Genomic DNA, 12,450 nt, shown 5'->3' with positions numbered 1-12,450 from the left:
AAAGATACGCCATTTCAAAAAATTTTTTTTTACGTACACATTTAAGTGACATTGACTACGCTCTTCTAATTGTGCTGTTATTCTCACTTAAGATGAAGTCTTACAGGACAAAATAGTCTCCCATTTAACAGTTACTACAAATGTTGCCCTATGACAATGGTTAACAATCTCACAACACATCAACAATATCATGTAGTTTTTTAACAGATAAATCTCTATTTCTAACTGTTCTACGTAGGTAGTAATGGCTGTGCTAAGCAATAAAAAGAAAGTAGACACGAATTTAAAACTCATCACAAATCCAAACAGGTCTCATTTCCAAATGGGCAAGGATTTACCGTGTTGTTTTCCTCACAGGCCATATATGAGCGCCTTTTCTGTTGGATTGTTACTCGCATCAATGACATTATCGAGGTCAAGAACTATGACACTACAATCCATGGGAAAAACACTGTTATTGGTGTCTTGGATATCTATGGCTTTGAAATCTTTGACAACAACAGGTAAATTGGATGAAATCCTTAAAATCCTATTATTTATTTTTTTATGTGTTTAAAGTTAATTTATTCCTTGTGTTGTAGCTTTGAACAATTCTGCATCAATTACTGCAATGAGAAACTGCAGCAGCTATTTATTCAGTTGGTCCTGAAGCAAGAACAAGAGGAATATCAGCGGGAAGGGATCCCTTGGAAGCACGTGAGTGGAATCTTATGAAAAATGTCTACGTGTGTTTCACATATTACTGATAATGTCACATCTTAACATTTAAACTCCAAAAGGAGAGTGTAATCAAATGATATGTACCAAAGTACAAGAGCATTTTCTAGATAGTAAAATTTCTGTGCAACCACTGATTAGCACAGATGGGATATATCATGCTAATTTTACTATACAAATTTCTGGATGTGTGATCCACAATGGGACTCTATAAGTACATTTTAACATTTTTTTTTTAATTAGGAAAAATATTTTAATTTCAGTAAAGACAAGGCTTTTTACAATACAATTTAGGTATTCCTTGAATTTCTTGGGTTCTTGAAGCATCTGAACTTTAGTTTTTGTTTTTAAGATATGTAAATATAATTCATTTTTAAGGTTGATAGGTGGAATTTCATCTCACCAATGTTCTCTTGATAGGCTCTTTTGTTGGTGCCCAGCAAATGCTGAGTTATAACCAATTAAACCTAGTGTTGGTATTATCGCTTTGTGACTGATACCACATGGGTTTTCTCATTCATATCTGTTAGAGTTTAGCATCATGTATAAAGTATTTGTAGCAGTAATTTTTGCCTTAAGTTGGCTAAACTTTGCTCCCAAATTTATTTTCTTCTCTTTCCTTCTTTTTTTCTTTTTCCTTCTCACTTTTTAAACTGAATGGCATTTAATTGTATTCAGTTTATGTTGTTCATATTCTCTGAAACCCGTGCATTAAAACACCTGTATTAACTTTCATCTCCATTTATTTTCCTTTTTTGTAGCACAGTTCAGTTATTATCTCTCTTCTTATGACCCTTTATTAACGTTTATATTTGTCAGAGTGAAACTGTCTGGTAAGATACGGCCAGAAAGTAAGACTGGTCCAGGGTACCAACACCCAAGATCAGAGCTAGAAAGCATAACTTATCTGACTTTCTTTTTCCGTATGATTAGACCTCCTGCTCGTGACAGAAATGAGAACAGGTAATTTTTCTTTTAAGTTTGTATTTTTAAACAGTTTCAAGAACAAACTTGAAAAATGCAAAAACATCTGAGTTTCTGTAAGTTTCTGTATTTATAACTGTGTTCATCCTCTTAACAAGTAGTACAGGCAATAAAAATAGTCAATATTCATTTTTTGATATCCAATATAAATTGTGCCTCAGCAGTAAAAAGCTGTTTGATATGCTGTATTTAAATTAACCACCGTCATCTGTCAGTTTCTCATACTGTGGTGGCTTGTGTGTTGCTATGATGCTGGCAGCTATACCACTGGTATTTCAAATACAGCAGGGTCACCCATGGCGGACAGTATCCACCAGAGCTTCCAGACTCAAACAGACTAGGAAGAAGGGACTAGTAATTTACTTCTGAAAATTAGCCACAGAAAACCCTGTGGATCACAGCAGAATATTGTTCAATATAGTGCTGGAAGATGAGTCTTCTAGGTTGGAAGGCACTAAACAATACCAATAATCATGAAGATGGCTCAGGACTGGGCAACATTTTGTTCTGTTAATCATAAGGTCTCCGTGAGTCAAAGCCAACTCAACAGCAACACAACAATTTAAATTAAATTACTTTTATATTCCCTCCTACCTTCCTGCTTTCTGTCTTCTCTCCTTCAAAAAAAGGAGTAATGCCATAATACACATTTTATAATGCTTTGTAATTTTTTAATGAGGAGTTCTCCTCCCTGAAATTGCATCTTTGCCTTCCATCGTGTGTTAAACATTAGAATACCATAAACATTTGTTCAAGTGTATTAGTGTAAACTTTACCTATTTGCAGGTAAACCAAAGGGTGGGTTGACATTTACTTCACAATAGGATTACCTACAGTTTTGATTTCAATAATGAATTCTCATAGCACATTTAAAATGTCATTCGATTCAGTTCAGTTAAGTTTACAGACAGCTTTCTTAGAATGAATCTGTTGTATAATGTAATACACAGTTACCACTGAAGCTTGGATTTTTGTAGCAAATTTAATTATAATGCTCGTTATTCAGATGTGATTCAGAGGTACTGCTCAAAAATATTCTTTAATAATCAGAGTATCAAATTTCACAGACGTAGTTGATAAACAGAAGAGTCAACAATTGCAGTAGGCTATTCCAAAGCAAAAATTCTTAGCTTATGTGTCCTGTGAATCCCAAACTAAAAACCATTGACTATGTGCAGGGTCCCCCCAAAATTAGAGTCTATTCTGGGCCAGCATTTTCTTTGAAAACCCCTAACTTCTGAACAGAATGATTCATCCTTTTTTTTTTTCTTTTTTTCAGTTTCTTATTATGGAAAATTTCAAACACAGCTAAGAGTAGAGAGCATAGTATAATAAACTCTAGGTATTCATTGCCCAGCTTTAACAATTAACTGTAGGTGGCCAGCCTTTTGTCATCTGTACCCTGTACACCTGCCCCCAGGTTATTTTGAAGTAGATCTCAGGCATTGCATTATTTCATCTGTAAATATTTCAGTTTGTTTCTTTAACAAAGACTTACAAAAGCCATAACCACAATACCATTATCATACCTAAAAAAATTCATGATAATTCCTTAATGTCATCAAATATCTGGTCATTGTGTTCACACTTGCTCAATTGTCTTATAGTGGGGTTTTGGGGGCTTCTTTCTTTTCTTTTTTCGTTTGTTTGTTTTATGGTTTGTTTGAACTATAATCCAAGTAAGGTTCTTACATTGTGATTAATTGATTGGTCTCTTGCATGTTAATAGATTGCCCCTCAGTTTCTCTCTCTCTTTTTTGCTCCTTGGCAAACTACTGTTGAAGTGAACAAGTCGTTTGTTCTATAGAGTTCTTTTCACAGTCTGGATTTTGCTAATCACATTCCTGAGGTGTCATTTTAATATGTTTCTCTGTTTCTTATATTTCGTGTATGGTGGTTGTTAGATGCAGAGTCTTGACTGGATTCGGGTTCAGTTTGTTTTCTGCCGGTTTATTTCATAGGTTGTGTGTGAGCTTCCGTGAGGAGGGTCATAAAGTCTGGTTGTCTCTCTGATTCATCCCATGTTAAAGTGCTGTGGTTTACAAACCGATTTAGTTGTTGGGAACTTGATTCTCAAACACAAAGCTGCTCTATTAGAGCGAGCATGGGAGGCTCGGAGCCCTACCCCCAGCCCCTAAAACTCCTGTGGAGAATGCTAGATTTTTGGAGCAATGTTTGAAGCATGCTTACAAACTAAAACTTACAAGCTAAAAGTTACTGGAATCTTCAGTACAGACCTTTTAGTTATACAGTTGGAATTTTAAAGGGAATTTAATTCCTTTGTCCCTAGGACAAAAAACCTAGTCTTAATTCCTTACTCCTTAGTCCCAAAGTCTAAGATGTAAGCTCTTCATTAATCATAGAGTCTCTGCCTTTTGAGTATTTTAAGGACATTTTTTCCAAAGATAGAAATAACTTTTCTTTCTAATTAAAACTGTAATAAATGCCCACAATAAAAGTAAATATCTAGACCAAGGCTTCTCAACCTCGGTATTATCGGCATTTTGGACCAGGTAATTCCTTGTTTTAGGGGCTGTCCTGTGCATTGTAGGTATTTGATAGCTTTCCTGGTCTTTACCCATTAGATACCAGTAACACTTGTCTAGACGTGACAATCAAAAATGTCTCTAGACATTGCCACATGTCCCCTTGGAGGGCAAAATCACCCGATACTTACATTTCAGAATTACATTTTTTATATTATACCCAGAAAATGTCTAAACTTTGTTAGACCTGTTATGCTTTTTAACTTTAGAGAAGTTGAGAAGGAGATGCTCTTTTGGAGTTTAGTCGTTCAGAGTCACATAACTAGAAGTGCAATTTCTGTGTAACATCTTAACCTCATTATCAAGTAATATATCAAATAAGACCTTAAGGTTATTTGTTGACGCTTGGAGGGGTCTTGTGGTTAACGAAAACAGATTGAGGGTTAGAAGGAGTAGAGTGGGGTGTGGGATCTGGAGACAGAATTAAAGTAAGAGTTGGTGATGGGAAAATATAACTTTTTCTTTGGACTGTACTCATCTAAGAACAAGTTTCCCATGATATAAAATCACCAAAGAAATTTAAAAATTAACTTCTGTTAGAATATGTGCTCATTTTAGTGTTAGACCTCATTAAGTTACTAACATATTTGACGTCAAGGTAGCTTTGCTTAAATTCCTGCTGCAGATGGAGGCATTGGTGTTTTACCTGTACGGTCTCTGTTCCTTTGGTATTGCTTCTACACTGTGTCCTACAGATTGATTACTTCAACAATCAGATCATTGTGGACCTTGTGGAGCAGCAGCACAAAGGCATCATTGCAATCCTAGATGACGCCTGCATGAACGTTGGCAAAGTCACTGATGAAATGTTCCTTGAAGCGCTTAACAGTAAACTGGGCAAACATGGCCATTTTTCTAGTCGAAAGGTAATAAGTTTAATGAGAAACTTCCTCTCATTTTTGTCTGTAAGATTTTCCTATTTGATAGAGTTAAATGACTTTGTATGTTGGGTTAATAGAATTCCCACACAACTAAGAAAGAAAGGCTATAGGTACCCATTAAATGATTTATTGCTCTGGATAAATTCTCTATTTTATAGGATGGCAAGATTGATACAATCATAATATCCAGGAGAGGGAGCTCCAGACTATTCAATTTGCTAGAAATAGGAAAAATGAACATGATTCTTTAGAAAGCATGATGTCATTTGTAACCAATAGGTACAGAGTCCTTGTTCATTTGCTAGAATTTTACTCCTGTATCTGATAACTCTGGCACTGAAAATAGCTTTTGTCCTTGACTTTTTACTGTTCATCCTCAGTTGTTACAAAATGTGGTGTGGGCTCTGCCATACTTTTTCAGATGACGTGACCTTCCTGAACACAGAAATTCTCATTGTTGTTTTACCTTACAGGGAAACTCATTCCTTGAATGAATGGGTGTCCTTTTCACTTCCCCTTTTTCACATTCTAAAAATGAATGCCATAAACAGATCACACTTCTGTAATAATTGGTGGGAGTCATGGTTATCAGCTCAGACCTTTGTGCCATGCCTTGCATGTAGTATGTTTGTCATTAGTAGTGTTCAAGGAATGAGAAGGGGCACACCATCGTCACCCCGAGTCTTCCCTACAAATACAGGCCTGTCTAGCAGCCCTAAGCTGAAGGTAAAGCATCCCCCATGCTCCTTCACTTTAGTAAAGTGGAAGACTATCTGTTCCTCCATAATTCCATATATGTCATTGACACACTGCCATTTTTTTAGCATGAATAAATATATATTCTAACTTTGTCCCCTTTGAAATTATGTAATCAGAATAGGGAGATGTCACAATTACCTTGTTAAAGCACAAATCATCAAGAAATAGATTACTGGCTGATATTTATTTTAGGCCAGTTAATTTCTAAAATATTCTCATTGATCTGTTACTGAGGACTGACTAGTACCGCTGCTACAAGTTGACTTTAGGTTACTACAGTCTGACCTTTGATATTAGGGCCCCAGTTAGAGGTATTTCTTCGGTTGTTCCCCATTTATGCCACAAATTCTTAACAAAAACAGAACAAAATTCTTAACAAAAACAATCAATTCAGACTCGTAGCAACCGTATAGGACAGAGTAGAACTACCACATAGGGTTTCCAAGGAGTGCCTGGTGGATTTAAACTGCCAACCTTTTGGTTAGCAGCTGTAGCTCTTAACCACCATGCCACCAGGGTTTCCAGATACTTAATGAGTACCTCTTAGTTGCCAGGTACAATCCTAGATGATGGGGACAGAGCAGTGGGCAAAGTTAAAAGCAACCTAAATAATAAAGAGTGATGGTTTTAAAGACGCTATGACTACATGGGTAAATGCCCTGTCTTTGACGGGATAGTTTTTTAACCGCCATTCAGGTTTTGGAGATTTGCCTAGCATTTTGTCTACCAGATGGTAGGCAGTCAATCAGTGTTCGTAAAATCAGATTGAACTGGTAAAAATCATACCAAGTAAGCCTTATGGAATATTAAATTTAAAACTAAAACATGCAAGGCTCCAATTCATTTATATAAATAACTGGGAGTCCCACATGAGACATCAAATCCACCTCATTTTGATACTTTTCACCTTGGCCATTTATACACCTGAATTAAATTTGTCAACCAAATATTTCAAAAGCTTCTTAAGGTAACAACTGTGCATAGTACTTTTAAGCAGTTGCTACTGATTTGATAGAAAATACTAAACAGCAATTTATCTGTGGAGATAGAGATTTTTAAAGTATTTTTTTTCCTAGAATCTTTGTCTAATTAAGAAAAGAAATGAAATAATGAAGCTATTAGGATGTTTTAATCACTATAAAGCTTTCTGTTAAAAAATACTGTTATCCTATATGTTGAGCCAGCTACCATCATTTGCTACTGGTTACTGATTAACTAGCATTACTGACGGGAAAAAAGAGGTTTCTGGCTTGCAACAGTAGTTTCATTAGGGGCTAAACTGTTATACATTAAAGTTATCATAGAGAAGCTTGAAAATAATTCAATAAGCTAAAAAAATTTCTATCTAGAATATTAACATACAAATTAAATGATAAATCCATAACTGTTATTGTAAAAAATAATCTAAAATCTTCTGTGTTCAGATCAGTTGGGGCTACAGTATTCAATTAGTATTATACTAATATTAATAGAATACACTAAGTATTCAATTAGTGTGGGACATCTCTTGTGTCCTTTTCCTTTGGGGATTTTATAAATGAAAAGGTTTTGTAGAAGTGGTTAATAAGAGAAAGAGAAGGAAAGAAGAATTAAATTTATCGGAGACACACGCTGTATGTTAGACACTGTGGCCTACATAGATCATTTAATCCTTAACGCAACTTCCTGAGATAAATAATTATTAAATGAAACAGAGTGAGTAGATGGTAGAGCCAAGATTTGAACCTCAGAAGTCTGATTCTAATTTCCTGTAATTATTTGCTTATTGAATTAATAGACTATTTCTTTACAGTTTTGTTATCTGCATAGAACCCACCACTCTGTTGGGGTTGTTTATTATCAAACATTAGAACCTAAGTGGTTTTGTGTGTAAGTGCATTCAATGCTTCATGGATTCTTAGATGTCTGTTTTAGAATTCATAGAATATCAAGTGATCCTTCACAGGGCGGCTAGAAAAGTCTAGCTGCTGTTGTAAAACGGCCTCTGTGGTTTTAATTTAACAAGGAAAATTGCAGAAAGTTATGGAGGCCACCAGAGCCATGCAAAACTGCCTTTCCATAACATATTTCCCTTCAGTAAAAAAGAGCTGCAGAGGTTGGTCTGTGAAATGATAGACCTGGCTGGAGGGCCAGACTAGCAGAAGACAGGTGAGCCAGGCTGCTCTGTACTTAGGAGGGCACAGACATTGCAGTCAGTCCCAGGAATCATTCCCAGGCCTACCACTTACTAGCTGTGCAATCTGGGGCCTTTGAGCCTTACTTCCCATGTGTGTAAGAGATCATAATGCTTACCTTAACTGTCAGTTGTGAGGACTAAATGAGATGTATATGCCTAGCAGATGGTTGGCACTCGATAATAATACAGTCCTCCTTAAGTGGATCATGGAGGAGAAAGAAACTGTATTAGTCAAGATAGGCTGGGCTGCATTAAGAAATAGCAGCCAAGATTTAAGTGTCATAAGACAATAGAAGTCTAGTTGTCTCTCAGGAACCCAGGCTTGTTTTATGTTCTGGCTCTCCCATCTCCTAGGGACTGTCCATCTCCACCCCAGCTAGTGGGAGAAGAAAAGAGAGCACAGAGGACACTGGGAAATAGATTGTGTGAAAGCTCACAGTCTGTACCACAGAAGTCAGATAGGAAAACCAAGCCACACACCATAGGATTACATTCATAATAATATCGTGGTTTGTGATATTATCATCTTATTTTAAGTTGGAATACATTTTTAGGAAAACTAAAATGCCTGTTTTTAAAATAATCTTCTTGGTTTCTTAGCTCTGTGCTTCAGACAAAGTGCTGGAGTTTGATCGAGATTTTCGAATTCGGCATTACGCAGGCGACGTAGTGTGAGTATCTTATTTTGATATGTAACATGCTGATTTGCATGCAGCCGCACTTCAGAAAATATTACCAGGGCAAATATAAATTGTTTTCCCATTCAGTTGCATTTTATAGTCATGTTGTATGTCAATGTATTTTAATCTCTTCATTTTTTTAAAAATTTGGCAAAGCTTCATTGATTTCTGTTTTGCGAACATTTACTGAGCACACACTCTGTGCTCAAGCACAATTCCTGATATAGTTGCTACTCAATAAAAAATTGATTGGTGGCTAAATAAATCATGGAAGTATGTTAAGAACTGGAGAAGAAAGATGGGTAAGATGGGCCTTGTGCTTAAGGAGCCAACAGTTTAGTGGAGGATACAGGCAGATACAACATAAGTTATTATAATGAACTATGGAACAGGTTAAACTAAAGATGCGCAAGGCATTATGGGAGCACTGAGGAGAGATAATTAACCCAGTGTGAGAAGTATAGAGAAGCCTTGCTGGAGAAAGGGACATCTGAGTTGAGTCCTAAAAAAGTAAAAAAACAAAAAAAACAAAAGGTTAGTCGAGAAGGAATTGGGAAGATAGGAGGGAGAAGAGAAGGCATTCCAAGCTAAAAAGACAGCAGAATAAAGACCCAGAGGTGAGAATAACTATTTTATGTGAGGTTCTGTAAGTGGTCGAGTAACTGTATAAACAAAGTTCTACCATATTTGAAAAATTAAAATTCTTACAGGGCGTATTTTTTTCTGATTGCAATGCAATAAAACTAGAAATTGATAAGAAAAAATGTAACTTAAAAAATATAACTACCTTAGTATGCTTTGTCTGTCCATTGAGCACCCCTCTTCATCTTATTATGATTGTTTAAAGTTCTCCCTTTTTCCTTTTCCCTTTTTTACATTAGAAATTCTATTCATGTAACCCATTACATGAAGAGATTAAGCCAAAGAAAGCAAATGATCATCTCTGTAAATGCTGGAAAGACATTTGAAGAAATTTTAATAGCTGTTCCTGATTTAAATTAAAGCTCTAGAATCATAAAATAATATGACTCAAAATTATCACCCCATCTGCCAAACTAGCCGTTAATGTTGGAATCATACCACTTTTTCTGGTCCTCTTCCCAGCTTCCAGAAGACTGAAGAGGGGACATCCAGCACCATACAGATCTAACCCCCTGAAAATGCATACCCCACTTACACAGTATGTGTATTAAATATGGCTCTTGCTTGGTGAATAATGCATGTTTTCTATGTTTTGTTCTTTTTTTTTTTTTCTATTAGATATTCTGTCATTGGTTTTATTGACAAAAATAAAGATACTTTATTTCAAGATTTTAAGCGTCTCATGTATAACAGGTAGGATTGAAATTTTATTAATTATCTTTACTTTAGGCTCTTTGTATAATATATATGTATGTGATTATTTTTATGTGACAATTTAAAGAGTTTCTGACAGATTTTCTAGTTCTGCTTCAACATGCTTAATGGATGAAATAGTATATCACTTTGTGATTATATGGAACCCTGTTGGCGCAGTGGTTAAGAGCTCGGCTGCTAACCAGAAGGTTGGCAGCTCAAATCCACCAGCCACTCCTTGGAAACCCTGTGGAGCAGTTCTACTCTATCCTATAGGGTCGCTATGAGTTGGAATTGACTCTACAGCAACAGTTTTATGATTATATAATCTATAAATTTACTGATGCTAACAAGATTTCCTTGGGTTGCCTCAATTTCTCTATTCACTGTTGCCAGTCAGTCATCTGACATCCTTACCAGTATACTCAGCAGTCCCCAGGCTAGACCAGTGGTAATGGGAGAAGTGTCAGGAAGCCTCTGGCCCAGCTGAAAACTTTACAGATTCAGATTCTCAATATAGTGTTTTTGCCCCCAACTAAGAGACCACTCTGATACCAGAGTAGTGTCTAGTGTCAGTGATTATAGACCTTGACTGTGTGGCTGGATTCTTCTTATGAATCAAGAATATGTGAAAAAACTGTGGCAAATGATAGCTGTTGCCATCAAGTCGATTCTAACTCATGGCAACCCCATATGTTACAGAGTAGAACTGCTCCATAGGATTTTCTTGGCTGTAATCTTTATGGAAGCTGATCACCAGGCCTTTTTTCCATGGTGCTGCTGGGTTGGTTCAAACCACCAACTTTTAGGTTAGTCCAGCTCAAACCATTTGCGCAACCCAGGGGCAGGCAGGAGATAGCAAATTCAAACCCACTATGTATGTTTTGGAGTCCTGGTGGCACAGTGGTTAAGAGCCACAGTGAACTACGGCTGCTGACCAAAGGTCGGCAGTTCGAATCCACCAGACACTCCTTGGAAACCCTATGGGGCAGTTCTACCGTGTCCTATATAGTCATTTTGAGTCAGAATCATTGGCAGTGGTTTTTTTTATTTTTATTTTTATGTATGCTTTGGAAAGAAAGCCCATGAAGAAGACCCGGTATTCTTGGCCAGCTTCTTCTAGATTAGAGAACTGCATTCACTTATTTACTCAGTCTGTTCTGTCAGTTGGTCAGTAGGTCATCAAAAAGATATTGAGGCCATATACGGGTGAAGTCAGCACAACTTGACCAAGGTAAATAAAGGCACTAAGAAGTACACCAGAAAAGGGGACAATTTTGGTAAATGCTATAACATATACAATTTTGAAACAACAGTAAAAACAAGCAAAAAATATGTGTGTGGTTATATAGGTAGATATGGATGTGTATTTGTGTATAGTAAGGCATATGCGAGTAAATGCATGTGCATGTATAGGTTATCTGTAGGCATGTGTATATAAACATTTGTGTGTGCTGCATAGATATCCACATATATAACAGACCACGTGGGGGCACAGTTACAGAGGCTTCCTAGACATATCCAGACAACTCGCGGGATTGGTTTACTGGGTCAAAAGGCTTGGGACTATAGTCTTGAGAGACAACTTAGTCAATCGGCATAACATAACAAAGATAATGTTCTGCATCCTAGTTTGGTGAGTGGTGTCTGGGGTCTTAAAAGTTTGGGAGCAGCCCTCTAAGATACAACTATTGGTCTCTACTAATATGGAGCAAAAGAGAATAAAGGAAATCAAAGGTTCAAAGAAGAAACTAGTCCATGGGACTAATAGCCCATACAAACCACAACCTCTTCTAACCTGAGACCCAAAGAACTAGACGGTGCCTGGCTACCACTACTTACCATTCTGACCAGGGACACAAAAGAAAGTCCCAGATAGAAAGGGAGAAAAATGTAGAACAAAACTCAGATTCCTAAAAAAGGCCAGACCTACTAGACCAATAGAGACTAGAGGAACCCCCAAGACTATCGCCCTAAGATGCCCTTTGAACTTGAATTGAAGCTATTTCTGCAAGTCACCTTTCAGCCAAATAATAGATTGGCTCATAAAATAAACAATATCATCTATAAGTAATATGCTGCCTTAAACAATTAACTATATAAGACCAAACAGTCAACATTTACCCAAAAGCAAGGATGAGAAGGCAAAGAGGGGAAGGGAGGCTAGATCAATGGAAGTAAAATGGACATAACGAGAATGTTGACACATTGTAAAAATTGTAAATATTCAAACCAATGTCACAGAACAGTTTTATAAAAATTGTTAACCCGGGACTCCGGCAAGATGGCGGTCTAAGCAGAAGCACCACGCCGTCCCTCCACAACAAAGATCCGAAAAACTAAGCCAAACAGAGAATCAACAATCCTGAAAC

General features: G+C 36.7%; 1 protein-coding gene across 1 annotated transcript in view; it reads left to right on the top strand.

The window, feature by feature from the left end:
* MYO1D (myosin ID) overlaps positions 1 to 12,450 on the top strand; it is a 260,935-nt gene that overhangs the window by 118,369 nt on the left and 130,116 nt on the right. The window contains exons 9-13 of the mRNA XM_023739664.1: positions 358 to 503; positions 582 to 696; positions 4,943 to 5,113; positions 8,664 to 8,734; positions 10,004 to 10,078. Coding sequence (XP_023595432.1) covers positions 358 to 503; positions 582 to 696; positions 4,943 to 5,113; positions 8,664 to 8,734; positions 10,004 to 10,078 — 578 coding nt within the window. The remainder of the gene's footprint in view (positions 1 to 357; positions 504 to 581; positions 697 to 4,942; positions 5,114 to 8,663; positions 8,735 to 10,003; positions 10,079 to 12,450) is intronic.

Source organism: Trichechus manatus, unplaced genomic scaffold, assembly GCF_000243295.1.
Source record: "Trichechus manatus latirostris isolate Lorelei unplaced genomic scaffold, TriManLat1.0 scaffold00138, whole genome shotgun sequence".
NCBI lineage: Eukaryota > Metazoa > Chordata > Mammalia > Sirenia > Trichechidae > Trichechus > Trichechus manatus.
The sequence above is the reverse complement of the archived record's forward strand: the minus strand, read 5'-3'. Positions and strand labels throughout refer to the sequence as shown.